At 37.1% G+C, this 22,302-nt stretch overlaps 1 protein-coding gene across 2 annotated transcripts; it reads left to right on the top strand.

The window, feature by feature from the left end:
- The first annotated feature begins 7,372 nt into the window (after positions 1-7,372).
- On the top strand, positions 7,373-21,636 carry PTS (6-pyruvoyltetrahydropterin synthase). 2 transcript variants are annotated; one of them, XM_001381265.5, is made up of 6 exons: positions 7,373-7,716; positions 9,613-9,692; positions 11,399-11,421; positions 11,857-11,913; positions 16,832-16,902; positions 17,860-21,636. In XM_001381265.5, the coding sequence occupies exons 1-6, from the start codon at positions 7,637-7,639 to the stop codon at positions 17,999-18,001; spliced, it is 453 nt and encodes a 150-aa protein (XP_001381302.2). In that variant the 5' UTR covers positions 7,373-7,636; the 3' UTR covers positions 18,002-21,636. The 2 variants fall into 2 exon arrangements, with proteins under 2 accessions (XP_001381302.2, XP_007494882.1); XM_007494820.3 differs by having other exon boundaries at positions 7,480-7,680.
- The last annotated feature ends 666 nt before the right edge of the window (positions 21,637-22,302 follow it).

The following is a 22,302-nucleotide window of genomic DNA, read 5'->3' as shown; positions in this document are numbered from 1 at the left end:
CCCTTACTTTTCGTCTTAGAATTAGTACTATGTAGTGTTTCTAATTCAGAAGAGCAGTAAGGGCTAGACAGTGGGAGTTAAGTGACTTGCCCAGGGCCACATAGCTAGGAAGCATCTGAGACCATAGTTGAATCTAGGATCCCCAGCTCTAGATCTGACTCAATCCACTGAGCCACTCAGCTGCCAGCTAGCATTCTAATTTTTAAAAGTTTTCTTTTCTTCCTGAATGTAGCAAACATAAAATAGAATGGATATTTCTGCATTTTGAAAAAGATTGAATATAAAACTATAGGTTTCATAAATAATACATATTTATGTATTATACAATATATATAGATATATATATATATAGACACAATATAGGAAAACACATGGATCTCTCCTATATACAGCTTATTTTTCTTTTTAACTACATAATAAGACCTACAGTTTTCAAAGCTGTTCTATTTATTCGTTCTTCCTCCAGGCCTTCAGTTATTTCCATTTTTATAAAAAGAACTCCAAAGTGATCTTATTTTCTTTTCCTTTTTTCCTTTCCTTTCTCATCTTTCTCTCTCTTCCTCCTATATTGGGGGGAAAAATAGAAATGAAGCCCTTGTAACAAATGTATAGTTAAGAAAAACAAATTTCTACCATATCTGAAAATATAAAGTATTTTGCCATTTATATAATATTTTAACATGCCATAAAAATATCAATTCAAATTTATATTGAGCTTTAAAGTTTATGAAGTGTTTTTCTCACAAAGGCCCTGTCAGATAAGGAATATAAGTATATATAATATTAAATCCATTTTACAAAAGAGGAAATGAATTCTCAAGTATTAAATGCTCTGTCAGTCATCAATCACAAAAGTAAGTTCCATAGGGGCAGCTAGTGGATAGAAAACCAAGCCTGGACTAAGGAAGTATTGGATTCTAATCTGGCCTCAGACATTTTCTAACTGGGTTACCCTGGTCAAGTTACTTAATCCCAATTACCTAGCCCTTACTATTCTTCTGCCTTAGAACAGATACTTAGTATTAATTCTAAGACAGGAGGTAAAGGTTAAAAAAATTTGTGTCCTAGTCTGGATGTGAACCCAGGTATTCTTGACTCTACATTTAGTACTCTATTCACCACAGCATACTGCCTCATTGTATCTTCTGTGTCTATATAAATTTTCTCATTACATCCTCCCAACAGCCTTTGAGGTAGGTAGGCTCAATTTGCTATCCTTATTTTACAACTCATAGATTTCGAACCAGAAGGGACCTTGGAAATTATTTCTAGATAAGGAAACTGATTTGATTAGGCTCTCAGATAGTAATGAAACTTCAATCTAAACCTGGGTCCTCATACTGTGTAAGTTCAGCACTTGCTCCATTTCACCAAATTGGCAATTCATAACTTTTCCAAAGACATTTAACATATTTTCCAAAGACATTTAGTGAATTTATGGAAGGGCATAGGATTAAAAGAGCATAACTTTAGAGCTGGAAGGGATTTTAGGAGTTCAACCTCCTCATTTTAGAGATAACGAAAAGAAGGCATGGAGAGAGTGAGATGCTCAGGATTACAGAGCTGGTAAGTAAGTTGGTATTTAAGCATTTAGTTTTTATTTTATTGTTAATATATGTTATATATTTATTTTGTTATATAACATATGTATAAATATAATGTGTAATAATATAATAAATTAAATATTTCATGTTAGAAGATTTGAATTTAGGTCTCCTAATCTGAAGTCCAGTGCTCTATTACACCATGATGGCTCACCTATAAAAGAGTTCTGCAGAGAGGCATGCATGGACAGATTCTAAACTGCATTGTTGGGAGGTCGGACAGGAACTCAAACGGATGAGATCGCATTTCCATGTGAGAGCTACAAGTTACTAGTTGGCAAGTATTCAAAATATAGGTCTTCTGAATAAGACCAGAAGCCTACCTCTAATTCCAAATGCTTTACTATTCTCATCAGTTTTTCACTGGCCATATATATCACCCTTAGGCAATAAAAATAATTCAATAGAAACTAAACCATATTGCTATCACTGTGGATAAAAAAATGATGACTCTGGGGTGAGGTGGGGAAGGAAGGGAAGAAGAAATGAAAATGATTACTATTAAAAAACCAAACCAAACCCTTATTTTTTGGCTTAGTATCAATTCTAAGACAGAAGAAGAGCAAGGGCTGGGCAATTGGGGTTAAGTGACTCGCCTAGGGTAGCAGCTAGGAAATATCTGAGGCTACTTTTGAACTCAGGTTCTCCCAGCTTTAGGTCTGGTGTTCTTTCCACTGTGCTACCTAGATTATCAATACTTTGCATTTACTATTATGCATCTGTATATTAATTCTACTTGTTATTTTTGCCTTCCCTCTCCTTTTTTTTCCCATTTGAATTAGTTTATTTAGTCAATTTAGAACATTATTCCTTCATTACAATAATTACATTATTTCCCTCCCTCCCCTCCACCCATCCTTTCCATAGCCCATGTGCAGTTTCATTGGGTATTACTTGTGTCCTTGATCAGAACCTATTTCCATGTTGTTGTTTGCACAAGAATGTTCATTTAGAGTCTACATCCCTAATCATGTCCCTCTGATCCATGTATTCCAGCAGTTGTTTTTCTTTGGTATTTTTACTCCCACAGTGTTTCCTCTGGATGTGGATATTGGTTTTTCTTGTAGATTCCTCTGAGTTGTTCAGGGTCACTGCATTGGCACTAATGGAGAAGTCCATTACATTCGGTTGTACCACAGTGTATCAGTTTCTGTGTACAATGTTTTCCTGGTTCTGCTCCTTTCACTCTGCATCAATTCCTGGAGGTTGTTCCACTCCCCATGGAATTCCTCCACTTTATTATTCCTTTGAGCACAATAGTATTACATCAACAACATATACCACAATTTGTTCAGCCATTTCCCAATTGAAGGGCATCCCCTCATTTTCACATTTTTTGCCACCACAAAGAACGCAGCTATGAATATTCTTGTACATGTCTTTTTCCTTATTATCTCTTTGGGGTACAAACTCAGCAGTGCTATGGCTGGATCAAAGGGTCGACAGTCTTTTAGCACCCTTTGGGCATAGTTCCAAATTGCCCTCCAGAATGGTTGGATCAATTCACAACTCCACCTGTATTAATATCCCAACTTTGCCACACCCCCTCCAGCATTTGTTACTTTCCTTTGCTGTCATGTTAGCCAATCTGCTAGGTGTGAGGTGATACCTCAGAGTTGTTTTGATTTGCATTTTTCTGATTATCAGAGATTTAGAACACTTTTTCATGTACTTTTTAATAGTTTTGATTTCTTTAACTGAAAATTGCCTATTCATGTCCCTTGCCCATTTATCAATTGGGGAATGGCTTGATTTTTTGTACAATTGGTTTAGCTCTTTATAAATTTGAGTAATTAGACGTTTGTCAGAGGTTTTTTGTAATGATTGTTTCCCAATTTGTTGCTTCCCTTCTAATTTTGGATGCATTAGTTTTATTTGTACAAAAACTTTTTAATTTGATGTATCAAAATTATTGATTTTACCCTTTGTGACTCTTTCTATGTCTTGCTTGGTTGCCAGCCAATCATCCAGATCACCTATATTGCCATATTTGTTGCCATATAATTAGGCATAATAGTTTTTAATGATTGCCTTAATTTCCTCTTCATTAGAGGTGAGGTCTCCCTTTTCATCTTGGATACTATCAATTTGGTTTTCTTCTTTTCTTTTTTAAATTAGACTTACCAGTACTTTGTCTATTTTATTTGTTTTTTTTTTCAAAGTACCAGCTTCTAGTCTTATTCATTAAATCTATAGTTCTTTGACTTTCAATTTTATTAATTTCTCCTTTGATTTTTAGGATCTCTAATTTAGTCTTCATCTGGGGATTTTTAATTTGTTCACTTTCTAGTTTTTTTAATTTGCATGCCCAATTTATTGACCTCTGCCCTCCCTAATTTGTTAACATATGAACTCAAGGATATAAATTTCCCCCTGAGTACTACTCTGGCTGCATCCCATAGGTTTTGAAAGGATGTCTCATCATTGTCATTTTCTTCAATGAAGTTACTCTTTCTTTGATTTGTTCTTTAACTAACTGGTTTTGGAGAATTGTATTCTTTAATTTCCAATTAATTTTTGATTTACTTCTCCATGTGCCTTTACTAATTATTATTTTCATTGCATTGTGATCTGAGAAGGTTCCATTTATTATTTCTGCTCTTTTGCACTTGTTCTGCAATGTTTTTAGGCCCTAAATACAGGGTCAATTTTTGTGAATGTACCATGTGCTGTTGATAAGAAGGTGTATCCCTGTTTATTTCTCTCCACATATCTACTAACTCTAATTTTCATAAGATTTCATTTACTTCTCTTACCTCTTATTTATTTTTTGGTTTGATTTATTTAGTTCGGATAGCAGAAGGTTCAGGTCTCCCACTAGTATAGTTTTTCTATCTATTTCATCCTTGAGATTCACTAGTTTCTCCTTTAGAAATTTGGATTCTATGCCATTTGGTGCATACATGTTGAGTACAGATATTTCCTCATTGTCTAAACTGCCTTTTATCAGGATGTAATTACCTTCCCTATCTCTTTTAACTAGATTTATTTTTACTTTGGCTTTGTCAGATATCATGATTGCGACTCCTTTCCTCTCCTTTTTAACAACTGCCTTAGTACATATTTTGCATGACGTGTCTTCTGTAAGCTCATTCAAAATAACATTATTATTGTTCCCAAAGATTCTGTGTTTCATAGGGCCCAAAAGGAGACAAAGATAAAACACTAGAGGGGATTCCAAAAGATACCTTCATCCATAAGGGATGTCAGAACAAGCCAAACAAATCCAAAACATATGAACCATGAATCTTGTCAAGTCTACCTTCTCCCATCAAACACATGTCCAGCATTCTCCCCAACTCAATTTTGGTATAGCGTAATGCAGTACAGTGGAAGGTAGGTAAGCAGTAAACACCTTTAAAATTAATACACTTTTGAGATTTGCTTTTAAATCTCCATAAAAACTAGCTTTCCACATTATTCAATTATAGTTATGTCTTGACAGAATTTGGACACCAGATGGCACCACAGGCCACATAATCCCTGAATTTCTATTTACATTATTAACTTGGCTACTCTCTCTGGCTCAAGAGCAATCAAAACATGGGGCTGATGTTGCCAGTTGCATTTAGGAACCCCTCACCTGCTTATTTGCAAAATATTTCATATGTAATTGGAATGCATAAAAACATTTCACTTAGCTGTTTTGTTGAACCTGTGCATAAATAAAAAACCCTTGTATCATAGAATTTAGAACTGGAAGGGAATTTGGGAATCATCTGGTCCTAGAGATCAACCATTTTAACCCTCTTGTATTACAAATGAGGAAAATGAAATACAAGAAGGTTAACTGATTTGTTCAAGGTCACACAGGTAATTTAGAGTCAGAGTCAGGATTCAAAGGAGCTAGGCTCCTTTTTTTGGCTCCAGTATATCACCATTTCTGTTGGCCCCTGGGTGGGAATAAAAGCAGGGTGGCAACTATGAGACACTGGGAAGGAAATAATTTTAATTGTTGTTTAGTCATTTTTCAGTTCTGTCCAGGTCTTCTTGACCCCATTTGGGATTTTTGTGGTTAAGAAACTAGAGTGTGTTGCCATTTCCTTCTCCAGCTCATTTTATATGTGGGGAAACTGAGGCAAACATTTATTACTCCTCCTCTCCTCTCAGATTTGAACTCAGGAAATGAATCTTCCTTACTCCAGGCCTGTCACTCTATCCACTGTGCACTTAGGTAACTTAATAATGTTGATACATTTATTAATATTATGAATATTAATTCAATAATGTGACAGCACAGTAGATAGAATGGTGGGCTGGAATTAGGAAGCCAAAATTAACATTCTTCCTCAGAAACTAGTTATATGACCTTGGACAAGTCACTTAATCTCTGTTTAACTCAATTCCTTCATCTATAAAATGGAGATAATAATACCTATCTACCAGGAGTATTGTGAAGACTGAATGAGATAATTGCAAAGCATTTAGCACAGAGCTTGACATAGTAGGTACTACATAAATGTTAGCTATATGATGGTATTATTATTATTTGCTCTATTTCCCTTGTTACAATTTGCTGAGATTCAGAATGACAGCCATCTTTTCCTACCTGACCTATTTTGAGCCCTTTTCCCTTCCCAAACAATGTTTCTCTTCCTTAGCACTATAACAACCAACAAGGTTATATAGGACAGGGCCTTTCCTATGTTGTTGGCTCTCCCTTTTTTTGATAAATTTTTATATTGAGGAAATTAGATTTAAGTGAACCTCAAGGACTGATGTGAAGGGGAAATGAAGCCACTAAAGGGCAGCCTGACAAATGCGTTGGCAGAGAAGGAATGAATTAGCTTCTGATTTCCATTTCATTTCCAAATGCAAAGGAAATTTTTCCCTATTCATTCATTAATCAGTGATACATCTTTCATTTCATCTTTCAGTTGTATTTAGTGTAATCATTTTCTGACACTGGAGGTATGATCTTATTAGATTTGGAAGAGCGATATTGAAAGAGATAATAATGGAGTTGAGATCAATTTCCGATCCTACTGTGAGAGTCTTACTACTCCTTAAACTGGGATTGCCCTGTGCTAGATTAATTTGCAAATACATAAGTGTAATGGAGGATTGGGCCAATAGGAGCCTCTTCCTTATCCTTTGTTAAATGATGACTTCAAAGAGAGTACTATATTTCCATATATCTCACAAGGAAGATTTCCTGGGGCAGCACTGGAAGGGAAAGCCCAAGTTCAGAAACCACTGAAGGCCCCACGACTACCCCAGTCTGTATCTACTATTGCTGCCTCTGGCTTATCTAGTTGTGTTTTCCAAAGTAGAGGCTGGGACCTGAGCCCCAATGGATATATGGACAGTGGAAAGATGGATTACATTCCATCCTTTGTTGTCATACTCTTGGGGCTTGTCTCCAAACTAACCAAACACACCTGTGTGGCCCAACACTTCCCCAGTCCCTCCCTTCCCTGTTTCCCTCTACTATACAAGTTTCCATCTATTCCACTCAAGTGGGTTTTGGCTCTTCAGGGTAATTCACTGCTACCTAGGCACCCTACCCATAGCAGCTGAACAGGAATCGTGAGGAAAATTTCATCCCATTCAGCAGATCTATTCACTCTCCCTTGAATCACAGGGTGGAAGTTGCAAATATGGATGACGATGCAAGAAATTTAAATGAAAAAAATAATAAAATAAAAGTTAATATGTATACAAGAAAAAGGGCTACATTAGAATTAACTAAGAGAAAAGCAGGCTGCGTCCTAGGGTCTGCCGCTCTCTTCCCTCGCGATCCACCATCAAATATAACGCTTTGGGTGGGATTCTTATTCAAGTGGAAGGAAGCCTGGGATCACGGGCCTGCGGGCCTCGGCCTTCGACGCAAGTCTAAGGCTCCTCCCCCGCACCGGCAGAGGGCGACCTCTCTCGCAGCCTCGGTTCGTAGGAGGGGCCTTCCGGAAAGCGAGCGCCCCGGGCTGTAGCTGGCCGAGCGCTGCAGGAAGGGACGCCGGCCTCGCGCCTCTCCTCGTCCCACCTTCAACCGGAGGTACCCGGGAGAAGCTTCTGCCACTCGGGCTCACAAAATGTTGAGCGCGCGCCCGGAACGACGCTATGCGCGGGTCTCGCGGTGCGTCTCCTTCAGCGCGAGCCATAGGCTCCACAGGTGCGGGGTGCCGGTGGGGAGAGGAAGGTGGGATGGAGTTGGCGGGGTCAGAAGGAAAGGGGCGGGACCAGGTGACCCTAGCTGCAGGGAGACAGGAGCCATTGGTCGCTTGGCGGGCGGGTTTGGCGGGCGGAGCCATCTGGAGGAGGTGGGGTCAGCCTTGGACCAGCTAGGACTGGGAAAGCATTGAGGAGCAGAAATGTCTGCACCCGCGAATATAAAGGAAAAACTAATTAAAGTAAAATACAGTTATCAAAATATTTTTAAAAGGTCATCGACTTCTGGCTTGGAACCCCGTTATTAGTATTATTGTTGGTAATACAATATAATAAACATTAATTAAGCACCTATTGGGACAGCTCGGTGGCTCAGTAGAGAGGGCATCATGTTTGGAGATGGGAGTTCTGGGTTCAAAGCTTACCTTAGACATTTCCTAACTGTATGACCCTGGGCAAGCCATTTAACCACAATTTTATAGCCCTTACTGCTCTTTTGCCTCTATTCTAAGAGAGAAGATTTTTTTAAAGGCAAAGGTGGATGTATAAGATGAGGGTGTGGGTGTGTAGATAACCAATATTTCTGAGCTATTGCAGGTTAAATTGGGGGAGAAATAGGGACAAAGATAAGAGGAAGAGAGATGATGCCACTGTTAGCTAATGTACTGGAGATATATATCGAATCCCTTCTATTTGGGGAAGTGGGAAGTTTAAAAGGACAACCAATAAGCAATTAATTCACATTTATGGAATACCTTCTCTGTGCCGGACACTGTGCTAAATTAAGTGGTCTCATGGAATGTTCCAGCATCTTAACCCTTTTTAAGTTTGTAACTAATTTGAAAGCCTCTGAGTGACTGCCTTCAGAATCAAATATAAAATCTGCTGTTTGGTCTTTAAAGCCCTCTATAACCTGTTGCCTTCCTACTTCTGCAGTCTTCTAAGACCTTTACAATCCAGTGATCCAGTGATACTGAGCTTCTTGCTGTTTCTCACAGAAGACAGTCAATATTCCCATCCCAGCATTTTCATTGACTAACCTTTCATAACGAGAATTTTTCTCCATCTTCATGCTCCTGTCGTGGCTGCCTTTAAAAGCCTAGATAAAATCCCATTTTCTACCTGAATGAAGCCTCCCCCAATCCCACTTAATACTACTGTTTTTCCCTCTGTTGATTATTTCCAGTGTATCCTTTCTTTATCATGTTTTAACATATTTGTTGTTTCCCCCATTAATTTCCTTGAGAGCAGATTATTTCACCCTTCTTTGGTCTTAGCACTATGGCAGGCACATAGTACATGCCTAATAATGTTTGTTGGTTTACTAACTGCTTGAGGGAGGAAATGGTTATATTTAGAAAAAACTGGGATATAGCAAAAAGGATACATAGCTAGGTTGTGTGATAGTCTCTCAAAGAGAATGCTAGAAATTCACACTTTTGTAATGATTCATACTAGATAGAAAATGGCACTTGCTGTCACTCAGGGACCTATGTGACCTTAATGTAGGTGAATTTATAGATTGAATTGCTAGTCTCAATGACAGTGTTCTGATCTGGGATGATAGAAAACACTGTAAGTTTTGTAATTAAAAAAAAAATGACATACAAGGGTTCCTGTTGGCAGGGAAGTTGATGGAGAGCTAGGCCTGGAGTCAGGACAACCTGGGTTCAAATTTGGCCTCACATATTTCCAGTTGTGTGACCCTGGGTGAGTCACTTAATCCTCTAATCCTAGTCTATGTCCTAGAGTTGATACTAGGACAGAAAGTAAGGGTTTAAAAGAAAAAAAAAAGGTGAAATGAACATATCCTGACTGATTTTCAAAGTATGAAAATTTTTTTTTAAAACATGTAGGGGTTTGCATGTAATTTTTATACTATTCTTTTTTTCTTTGGCAGCAAATTTCTCAGTGATGAAGAGAATCTAAAACTGTTTGGAAAATGTAATAATCCCAATGGCCATGGGCATAACTATAAAGGTAAGAAATGGAAGCTTGAGAATTTAGCTCTTTCACAGAAATTATGGAGAGGAACCTTTCATTTTGCAGAAAGAACAATGGCTTGGGAGTCAGGGAATTTGTGTTATAGTCTAGATCCAGATGTGCGAGTAATCTTGGGCAAGTTACTCTTTCTCTCTCAGTTTCTGTTCCCATATTTGTAAAATAGCAGAGTTGGAAGATATGATCTGTAAGGTCTCTTCCAGGTCTAATGTTCTCTGAATCTGAGTGCTAAATGTCATTGTGGACTTAATAGGTGAAAAACATTGTGAACTTAAATTTCCATGATTTTAGACATAAATGAGAAGTTAAATTAATTTCAAATATAGAATATCTCTTCCTTTGTTGAATAAATTTTAGTAGTTTTCAAGTATTCAGAAGAGCAAGAGAAGATAAATACTCTCAATTATCTGCTCTAATGGAGTGGAGCAATGTTATAGCTAGTCCAAAACAATCAGTGGTTTAAAATCATTTTTATTTGGCTTAGGAATTCATAATAAGATTTTTGTGGCAGTATATATCCATCTAACCAAAGGTTCATATTAAAACAAGTTTGTATTCTGTTAAGTATACACTCAATGAGTGAGAGACAGTTAATGAGCATGTTGCCTAGTAAGGACACAGCTGGGTTTAAACATTTGTCAGAGATAATCCATAAAGTTATCAGAGTAGGTAAATGGTTCAGTGATTAGAGAGCCAGGCCTGAAGATGGGAAGTCCTGGGTTCACATTTTATCCCAGACGCTTCCTCACTGTGTGTCTCTGGGCAAGTCATTTAACCACGGTTGCTATGTCCTTACCACTTTTCTGCCTTGGAATCGATACACAGTATTGATTGTAAGATGAAAGGGAAAGGTTAAAAATGTGATTTATGCATGGAAAATTGATAATTGCTTCTTAGAAGAGTCAGCCTGGCATGGTATAATGGATAAAGTGCCACCTTTAGAGTAAAAAAGAGCTGTTTTCAAATCTTACCTCTGAATTACTTATTAATGTATGTGACTCTGGGCATGCCACATAATGTCCAAATCTTAGCCAACTTCCTAGGACTTATTTACCAAGTTATAATCAGGTAAGTGATCCTTATAGCACTGGTAGGGGAGTTCTCTGCTCTGATAGAATCAAATCACCGATCCTTTGATTTCCGTACTTGGGAGTTTATTCTATTAAGACATAACAGATGCTTCCAAGTGCTGATCTATAAACAATTCGCCTACCCTCAGATAAACATCCATTTGTGAAGCTCTTTCCTCCTAAATTACCCCTTACTTTATAAAAGCACCTGTTTTCCCTCAAATTATTGCTGTCAGTTTATGTGTGTTTTCATGTGAATGAGCTAGAGAGATTCATATTCCTCTTTTGTCTCTAATAAGAATTTAAATCATTGATTGTGCTTAATTTGCTGTGTGACCTTACTCAAACAGGTGTTATGCAGAATTGGGTGCTAATTCAGGTAGCTTCCTTCCAAAATACAACCCACTTGCCCTGGCCTTGGCCTTATTGAAGAACTTTCTCAGTTTAGTTGTGGTTGGATGATAAAGGAACTGGCTTCCAAACTGGGAAGTGGTTTTTGTTTGAAAATATTAGACCATTCCCTGCCTACTGCAGCTTGTGTTGACAATCTGTGCTCATCTGTTAGTTTGTTGAAAGTCATGCCTGTTTTTGGTATTTTGTTTTTTCCCCCCATAGTTGTGGTGACAGTACATGGAGAGGTATGTGCAGAAAACATTTCTTTGTGTCTGTGGCTTGTGCGCAGCTTGCTTCATTAGGCCTTTTCTGGCTTCTGTGGTGGACTATGCCATTGTGTATCCTGTGCTTGAAGTGTTTCCTTCAGTGTTGCTTATTTGTTAGTCTTTTTATATCTGGTGAACTGTTTCTTTTTCTTATCATTCTACCTCTAAAGAACTTTTCTTAAAACTGGTTTCTGAGGACTTGACTCTGTAGAGGTAGTTCATGAACAGGTAATATTATAGCACAAGTAGTACTGTGTGAGGGTGGGACTCAGAGTTAAATGATGGTCTTAGAAATGGGACTATGGGAAAATATTTTGGCCTGTTCTCTCTGCTCCATGCTGAATTTCTTTGTTTCCTAAAGGTTAACTGTAAGGAGTTGTCCAAATCTAATTTTTAACTCTGTTTATCCCTTAGATTCATCCTGTAACAGGAATGGTTGTGAATCTGACAGAACTGAAAGACATTATGGAGGTAATAATATTACTCGGTGCTGTATAGTCTTGTAGTGTAGGTTTAAAATTCAAGCCCTTAGGGGCAGCTGGGTAGCTTAGTGGATTGAGAACCAGAAATGGGAGGTCCTGGATTCAAATTTGGCTTTAGATACTTCCTAGCTGTGTGACTCTTAGCAAGTCACTAAACCCCCATTGCCTAGCCTTTATTGCTCTTCTGCCTTGGAACCAATATTCTGTATTCATTCTAAGATGGAAGGTAAGGATAAATAAAATAAAATAAAATTTATGTCCTCAAATATACATTTTTAAAAGTCTCCTCCAAACTCCTGCCTCTAGAATTGTTTTTGCTGTTTGCCCTGGGGAACTCCCTTTTTACCTAAGGCCTCAACCTTGCCTGTTATAGCGCTGTTTAAATGATTCATGGAATGGAAACCATAGCATATTGTGATCAAGAGAGCTGTTTGTGTTGTCTGCCTTGTTTGAACTACACTTTACTTCTCTGCTTTTCCTGTTTTAGTTCTGCTAGCCCTAAAAGAACTAACTTCCTTTTCCTCCTACCCTCAAAGATCTTTCCCTTTTCTGGGCCTTTTTAGCCTATAATCCACTACCTCAGAATTTAGCCTTGCATTGCTTCATGTCATTCCCTGGGCAGAGACTATGTATATTTCTCCTTCACTCCCAAGTGTTTAGAAGTATCCAGTGCTTAGTTACACAGTACTTTTTCTGAAACTTAAATTCCAAAAGACAATGACATTACACTATATAGTTCTTTCTCTATTACCTTTTATTTTCTGAGACATAAACAACAGATACTTATTGAACACTCAGGGGTGCACATCCACACTGTGAGAAATACAACAAATACCCAGAGCTGCTGCCTTTATACAGCTTGCCCTCCTGGGAGGCAAGACATATATGCCAAAAGCCAAATAATACAAGAGATTTAAATCAACATATGTTAAAGTCTAAAAAAAAAAGGCTGAGTTGCTGCAAATTCAGAAAAAGAGATTCCTGTGGGGTGCAGTAGTTAAAAGAAGGCATTATGGAGAAGGTGGACGTGGTCCTGAGCCTTGAAAGTCACAGAATCTCCAGGTTGTAGGGAGCTTCTGAGACCAACTTTTTTTGGAACAAAAACTCCTCCACTACATTCCTGAAAGGTATTCATCCAGCTTTTGTTTAAAGACTGTTTTAGTGATGAGAGCTCACCATCTCTTGAGGTGGCCCATTCTACTTTTGAATAGCTCTGATTGGTATGAAGCATAAATTGATTTTTTTCCCCTTCAGTCTAAATTTGTCTCTTTTCAACTTCCTGCTATAGCCCCAGCAAAAGTGGTATAATCCTTCATGCACAGGATAGGCCTGACTTCTCATCTCTAGATTTAATATCCCAGCTCTTTCAACTGATCTGCATATGGCCTGATCTTGAGACCTATCACCATCCTGTTTACCTCTTAGTTGTTCTCAAGTGAATTGGTACATTTTATAAATGCAGCTCTGAGAACTGAACATAATATTCCATGTCTTGTCTAACTAGGGCAGAATGTATCAGGACTATCACTTCATGTAGCCCAGGGGCATATTGGCTTTCTTGGCTGCCATATCAAGCTTTTGAACTTGTATTGAACTTTCTGCCAATTAATACCCTCAAGATTTTTTTTTGTGAACTATTATCAAGCCATGCCTCTCTTATATTGTATTTATGATGTTGATTTTTAAAAATTCATACTGAAAAATTTACATTTATTCCTATTAAATTTTATATTGATGGCTATAACACAACAATCCAATTTGTTGAGAAATTTCTAGCTCCTATCATCCAACATGTGTTCCATTTCTCCTAGCTAAGTGCTTTCTGCAAATTTGAAAATCATGTCACTTATGCCTTTATTGAACTCATTGATTAAAAATATTAAATAGCATAATACCAAGTACCAGTTCTTGGGCTAAAGTGACAATGTGAAGTATTAATAACTACCTTTTGTGTCCATTCAATAAGCTCTAAGTTCTGATATTAACTGCCAAACATTATGCCTTTTTATCCACAAGAATAGGATTAGAAATTTTGTCGAATGCTTTGCTAATAATATCTAGGCTCGATCTGTCAAGGACAGCAACTGTTAGAAAGTGAAATAATGTTAGTCCATCATGGCCTTCTTAAAATTTATCTTTTGTTTTAATTACACCTACATTTTCTAAGATATTTTCCTCACTCCCAGCTAGCCCTTAATATAAAGAATACAAACCTCCCACCCTAGCTTAGCCAAACTAATCAACACATCGAACAAATCTGATGTATGTAATATGTCACTGCCATAGTCCCCACCCCTGTGAAAAAATGGGAGAAGTTCCCTTACACAGGTGTTCTTTGGGAGAAAATGTCATTATTGTAATTTCACAGCATTGTTTTGTCATTATAGTTTCTGGTACGTGGTTGTAGTTATTGCATATATTGTTTTCCTAATTCTGCTTATTTAACTTTTCATCAGTTTATATTAGCCTTCCTGTGCTTTGCTTTATCAACCATATTCATTATTTCTTTCAGCATAGTAGTCATCTATTACATTTATATGTTAGAGCTTTTTTATTCATTCTTCAGCTGATGGTCATCTGCTTTATTTCACATTCTTTGCTACCATGCAGAGCACTGCCATGAATATAGGCTTTTGTTTTTTCATTATTGACTTCCTTTTAGTATCTGCCTAATGGTGGGACCTCTGGGTCAAAGGTTAGCATGATTTTAATCTTCTTTGCATAATTCCAAATTGCTTTCCAGTATAGTTGGTTCAATCTACTGCTGTGCCAACAGTTCATAAGTTTGCCTATCTTGTCAATCTCTCTCCAGCATGATTTGATTCCCTCTTTTGTCATCTTTGCCAGACTGAGCCCAGGTGAACCCGAGTTGATTTTATTTGCACATTTCTCTTGTTTATAGTGATTTAGAGCAATATTTCATATAATTATTAATAGTTGTAATTCTTTTGGGAACTGTTTGTTCATATGATTTGACTGCTTATTTGGGAATGGCTTTTGCTAATAAACCTTGTTCTTGATGAAACCATATTATCTCTTCATGATCACTGCTTTATATTCAAAATGTTTGCTTACCATCCCTTTAAATGGTTTGACTATTATCAGAAATTGGAAGTTAAGATCACAGTTCTATACTAAACAAATTCTACTTTCTTCTATTTTTGGGAAACTTGAGACAATTGAGACAATATTTGGCCTTTTTAATTCTTTATTAACTGTCCTGACTGATGCCATTTTGACAGTAATTCTGCATTCACATTTCTGTTTTCTTTTAGTACCATCTGAGTCTGGGGACTTGAACTTATCAGGGATATCAAAGTACTCTTGTCTAATGTATAGTATTAGCTCTCTGTTAGCTATTTTCTTTTCTTTTTTTTAAAATTCATACATTTTGTCTTAGAATCAATACATACTGTGTATTGGTTTCAAGACAGAAGAAAAGTAAGAGCTAGGCACTGGGGGTTAGATGACTTGTCCAGAATCACATAGCTAGGAAGTGTCTGAGGCCAAATTTGAATCCAGGACCTTGAGTCTATGGGTCTGACTCTCAATCCACTTAGCCACCTTTCTTCCCTGTCATTAACCATTTCCTATGTTTTCTTTTTTCCCCTCCAGTACCCAAATCATTCTTCTTAGTAGAGAAAACAGACAAATCTCACATTTTTATTTTCTTAGTGCCCATATAGGAAAATCTTTTTAATTTATTATTTTATTTTTAAAATCTTTATCTTCCATCTTAGAATCAATGCTATTTATTGGTTCTAAGGCAGAGGAGCATTAAGGGCTAGGCAATGGGGGTTAAGCTCCTCAGGGTGATATAGCTAGGAAGTGTTTAAGGTCAGATTTGAACCCAGGATCTCCCATCTCTAGGTCTGGTTATCAATTTACTGAGCTTTCTAGCTGTCTCCTTTCAATTTATTGAATATATAGTTGAAAATAATAGTAGCTGACTTCTATAAAGTACTTTAAGGTTTCAAAGTATTTTATACATTGCCTCATTTAATTTTCATCATAGTGTGGTGAACTTAATATGATGATCTTATTATCCCCATATAGCAGATGAGGAAATGGGTTCAGTAGTGTTAGCTGACTTACCATAATTACCCAGATTATAAATGTCAGAGGCAGATTGGAAGCTAGGTCTTCTCAATTCTAAAACCAATGTCTTTTTCACTGCATTCACCGTGATGCCTCTTGAGATCCTAAAAATTATTGCTTTCTTGATATCTAAGGCTTTTTAGGGTAGCTTGAAAGTAGGTACTGATGTTAGAAAAAAGACAATTATAGCTTTTGATAATGACATGGAGAAAAATGATATGAATGTGTTTGAACACTTGGAAATTATTTGCTTTGCATTTGTGAAATGTTTTTCCTTCCAGTAGCTTCAGATAATTAAATTACTCAATTTTTCAAATTTTGATCTAATTTGATAAATTGTGCAGTTCTTAACAAATAACTCTTTAAGAACCTTTCTTTGGTGGCATGTCCTCATGGCTAGCCTCAGATGTCTTATTGTGGCTCTGATCAAAATGAGTTATATAATAAGGTGTTGCTTGAAATATAAACCTTCTGGGATGTCATGTAAGAATTGTTATCTGCTCTTCCCAGTTGTCTTGGGTTATGATGTTACACTAAAGTTCTCATATACGTGTTTCTACTCTAATATGAAGACTGGTATATACGGCCGTTGTGTGTTTCTCATCATGGTTTTGCCAGTTGATCTTCCACAGTTTGGAGTAGGAGCTTCTGTTTTCCACTGATAGTATTAAGTTGCCTGGAGCTTGGGTTAGATAGAGTTGCAGCTCCAGGAGCCCAAATTCTCTAAGGTCTGAGAAGCACAGGCAGTGCCCATTCAAATCTGAATCACAAATGGAACAGTTTTTTTCCCTATTCTCTTTTGGCCCCAGGAGGCAATTATGAAACCTCTTGATCATAAGAACCTGGACCAGGATGTACCCTACTTTGCAGATGTCGTAAGGTAGGTTCTGGCCCCCACTTTTGTCTCATAATAGATAATACAATGAGAATGAATTTTCATATTGGTTCAAATAGACTGCAGTCTTTCCCCACTCCATCTAGCTTCTATAATATCATAGCTGAATGTAATCTAAAGTAGTGGTAGTAAAGGCATAGCGTAAAGTTTGCTTCCTTAGCAGCAAAGGCAAAATCTGTAGCCTCAGCTTTCTTGGGGGCCTTCGACCCTCGGAGGGGAGAGCTTGTGTTGTTGGATGGCCCTGCTGCTGCCCTTACCTCAAGAAATAAGGGAGGAAGATCCTTAGTGAAGGCTTTAATGTCCAAGCATCCATTTAACATCCTACTCGGTATCCTTCAGGCTAGAAAAAACCACCAGGTATGTGGTAGGAAGAAATACTTGACATTAGTCTCCCCTCTTCCCAGAGTGTATACTTTATTTTAGAGCATAGACCATATATGACAGTATGCATCGTAGCACATATGAATATTCTGAATTTAAAAATATCTCTTGGTATTTTTAATTCCAATGTTGGACATTCTAAAGATTCTCTTTTAACTTTCAACAGGCCATCCGAAAAGGCTTCATTCAAAGCTTTTAAGCTTAAAACTGCACTAAGACTTTTGGGACAACAATGTGTGTAATATTTTGTGAGGAAGAAACTTGGTTGTTTGCTTTGAAAACAATTTTCTCTGAAATAGGTTATTTTTATATGATAATTTCATGTAATCAAATATACATACACATATATTTTCTTCCCCAAAGATTTGATTCTAGAAAAATATTTATTGTTTGGAGTAGACCATTCAGTAAATAATTTACTTTATCTGTTAGTGTAAATGCTAAAGTTTCCTTGAGAATATAACATGTAAACAAGAAGAATATTTATTTCTGAGAATAAGTATTAGACTTTGTTAGTCATTTTCATATTTGAACTTATAAAATCTTTATCTTTGTTCACAGCACAACAGAAAATGTAGCTGTATATATCTGGGAAAACCTTCAGAAAATTCTTCCTGTGGGAGTCCTTTATAAAGTCAAAGTGCATGAAACTGACAAAAACATCGTTGTCTACAAGGGAGAGCTATCAGCCTTTGGGGATTAGCATTACCATGTGAACATTAAATTCATGGCAAATATCTTTGGAAAGGAACTTTATCCTGTGAAGTATTAATAAGCTGCCACATAAATGCTACAATTGTGTTTTGGAATATCTGAATGTAAAAAAATATTTCAAATTGGCAGAATTTTTCATTTAATTCTAGAGAGCTATACTTTATAAATAAAAACAAAATGCTTTGGTGGATCATTTAAAAAAAATATCTTCATATTACTTTGTTATGGTCATCTAGTTTTCCTAATAGGGAATAACAAGTGAATGAATGAATGAATTAAAAAGTATTCAATAAGTGCCTAATATTTTTATTTTAGAGCATAGACCTAACCATTCTATTAAGCATGCAGGATACAAATAAAAAGTGAGGACAGCCTCTGTTCTCAGTGAGTTTACATTCTTATAGTGAGATACAACCTACATGTTAGATTAGTGACCAGTGAAGACTCTTTGGTTTGGAGGCACTTAAGTAGCTCAATGGATGCAGAGCCAGGCCTTTAAATGGGTGCTTCTGGGTTCAAAGGTAGCCTTAGGCCCTAGCTGTGTGACTCTGGGCAAGTCACTTAAACCTAGTTACCTCACACTTTCCACTCTTCTGTCTTGGAACTGATACTTAATATTGATATGAGGATAGAAGGCAAGGATTAAAAAAAAAAAGACCATTTGGTTTGGAAGGTTCCTAAATGGAGTTGTAGGAGAGTATAAATTGGCATGCCCTTTCTAGGAACGGTGTTAGGGTTGATTTCATTATGGTTTCAGGACTGGAAAAGGAGGGGAGAGGCAGGGGTGATTGGTGCAGAGAATAAAGTGAAGCATATCTGGAGATGATTTAGTGGGTTTAGTGGGCTCCTAAGGCCACCTACCACTAATCACCCCTGAGGGTCCAAGAGTAGCCATTCTGGCATTCTGGGCATGGACATATTAAGTTGTCTTAGACACAACAAAGTAAAGGATGTTTTTGTAGGGTATTTGAAACATTAAAACGTGTGTAAAACTTTGCAGTAAGTCAAGCTTGAGTGCTAAGATAGCTACTTTTGAAGACCAGGAATGATTATTACTTGTTATCCACCTTGTTAAAATAATCCAATAGAAAGTCTCCCAACTCTGATTTGACATCACTCCCATAAGAATTGCTTTCTCATTGGCCCCAACCATTTCCCCCATGATTTTAATTTGTATTAAATTATGTTTGAGAGATATTTTTGTATGTAAACTAGCATTTCTGTGTTGGGTGCACAGAGCTAGTTCTTAGCTTCTCATTTGCTCTGCTGGGAGGAGGAGGCAGCACCCCATATAAAACTTTGTGTCTAATGCATGGTCAAAGAGGGCCTCATTAAAAAAAGTGAGGACAGCCCCTGCTCTCAGCGAGTTTACCTTCTTATAGTGAGCTACAACACACATGTTAGAGGTGACCAGTGAAGGCTCTTTGGTTTGGAGGCAGCTTGGAGTCCCCAAAGAGGGACAGATTAAAGGCCAGAATGACTCTTAAAGTTTTATTAAATTTAAGTTCTCTGGACCTGGGGGTCAGTAGACCTAGATTCAGATCTCAGTTCTGCTATTTTATTAGTTGTATATAGCCTTTAATTTTCTGTCTTTAAAAGAGAGGCAATAATTATTTTATTACTCATCCTACAGGGATGCCATGAAAATCAAACTGATTATGTAAATTTTATAGAAAGGCAGTGTGGTATAGTGGAGTGTGAGCTGGCAGTAGAGTCAGAAAGACCTGAGTTCAAGATCTACCTCTGACATACTGACTGTGACCCTGGGTAAGTAACTAACTCTCAGTGTTCTAGGCAATTCCAGGACTCTGTTGCAGAGAAGGTGGCATTGGTGGGAATTCCCAAAGCCATTAGTTCCTTATACCAATGAAAGTACAGGTCTAGTCCCTATCTCTGTGTCATTTATACAGTGATTTGAAAACAGAAGGTACTATTATAAATATCAGTTATTCCTTAAATTTTGAAACTTGAGATGGTGATGAATTATATAGTTTAGATTAGAGGATAAATTCATATGTATCTCATACAGCTTTTGGATGAGTTATTTATTTGATAAATTATGCCATAACCATTGGTGGCTGAAAAAAGCTGTATGAGAACTTCTGAGTAGAAGACTAATGCTAGATTATAAAGCATTATATTTAGAAAGGATTAGCATTAGTTTCTCTGAGTTGCTTCAAGAAAACAATGTCTCTTATTTTTTCTTCCTGGTATCCTTAATAGAAGTTTTCATTTTGTATTTGTGTGTGTGTGTGTGTGTGTGTGAGAGAGAGAGAGAGAGAGAGAGAGACAGACAGACAGACACAGAGAGACAAAGAGAGAGAGAAAGTGAGAGAAAGTGAGAGAAAGGAAGAGAAACAAAGGGAGAAAGACAGGGAGATAGGTTAGGGGAGTGATAGAGAGAAAGAGGTAGAGAAAGAATAATAAAGAGAGGGAAGAAAAACAAAAAAGGAGGAAGACAGACAGGAGAAAGACAGAGTAAGGCAGACATGGGCAGAGAAAGTACAAGCAAGACATAAAGACAGAGAAAGGCTGAAAAGACATAATGATATGATAGGGTTATAACATTTGCATCATATAGAACTGAAAAATTTTGGGAATCCTGATATGAAATGGAGCTGTTATGAGGCATTGAGGCTGTTGCAACAGACTGTAACATTCCTTCAATTTGGATTTCTCCCCATCTTGTCTAGTTTCTCCCTAAGGGGGAAAAAAAAACTCCAACCCAAACCAAATCAGTGTTTTGATAGGGACCTATAATTAGAAAGATCATTCCATTCCAAACTAATTTTATTTGACTGATGAGGGTGAGGTAGGAGAGAGAAGCAGTGTGGTCTAATTGAAAGAGTATTGGCCAAGGATTTAGAAGAGCTGGGTTTCAATTTGAGCCATCATTTACTAGTTATGCTATCTTACCAGAATAATTTATTCTTTCTGGACTTTAGCTATTTCATCTACAGAGTATTTGGAAGTTAGACTAGTTCCTAGGTTATTTTTAGCTCTGAAATTTGTGCAGTCCCATGATTCTGCATCCATATGTCTATCACATAAAGGTTAGTTTTTTGTTTTGTTTTTGAGGTATTGTTTAAGTCTAATGGAAATATTTGGAAATAGCAGATTTTGAGGTTCTGGTTTATATAGGAATTAAATTCAGCTTGAATAAGTATGGAAGGACTGGATTGGACTTGACAGTTTTGAAACAAAACTTTAACAACTTTAAACAGCATTTTACTGCAACAACAACTTTAAACAACATTTATCAGGTGCAAAAATATTAGAAATACTGAACTTTACAATATCAGACATTTTAAAAATAGAGAAATTTTGGTGTACATTAACATTCAAACTTATTCTTCTCAGCGAAATGTATTTGTGAAAATTAGTTGCTTAATTTTGGATCCTGGATGGTTTGATCTGAATATCTTCATCAAATATGTATTAAACATCTACTCTGTTGTTATACTAAGTGGATACTGAGCAGCAAAATGCATAACTCTTGTTCTTCAGGAGCTTAACAATTTGGTTGGGGAGGCACACATGAATATTTAAACAACATGTCTTATTTAAATTTTATCTTTTCCAGTAACTAGCATAATCAATAAATCAATATTTATTAACTATCTACTATATGTGAGACTTTGTGCTAAGTATTTGGGTTCTAAACAAGCAAAAAGAAAGATAATCCCATTCTATTAAGAATGACCACTCACAAGAGGGATCTGAAAAGGAAAGAGGGGAGGTATAAAGATCACATCAAAAAGTCAGGAACAAGACTAGGAGGAGAGTGAAGGCTGGAAGAGCCTCTTCACAAAATGGAGGCTGCAGGAAGAACTCATGAATCAAAGAAGGAGGCAGGCTTTGTGAGAGATTCCAGGATGAGCAGGCTGCAAGGTTGAGAGGAGGCTCCAGGTCCTGAGACAAGTTCTAGGATGAGGTGTTGGGGGAAAGGAGTTCAGTTTGTTAACCTGAAATAGAGAGAACTACCAAAGTAGCGACAAGGTCTTTCATCAAGGCAAGGTTACAATTCTGATTACCGCACAGCAGCAAAGTACTAGAGTGCCCAGGAAGGGTCGAAGGGGCAGGGTTTAAATATACTTCAACAAGAAGGAGTTCCTGGGAAGGGTAGCAACAGGGAAGGGTGCTTGGGAGGGTTATTTTGCAAGATATACAAAGGTTGGGGAGTGATAATGATGTGGGTTGCCATGCAGGCAGGTTGGTGTATGGATGGTGATAGGTTGTTATAAGGATGGAGGAGTTTTGCAATTGGCCAATCAGCATGGGCACAGTAAA

The sequence above is a fragment of the Monodelphis domestica genome, chromosome 4 (assembly GCF_027887165.1).
Source record: "Monodelphis domestica isolate mMonDom1 chromosome 4, mMonDom1.pri, whole genome shotgun sequence".
Lineage (NCBI taxonomy): Eukaryota > Metazoa > Chordata > Mammalia > Didelphimorphia > Didelphidae > Monodelphis > Monodelphis domestica.
Note: the sequence above shows the minus strand (reverse complement) of the source record. Positions and strands in the feature narration are given on the sequence as shown.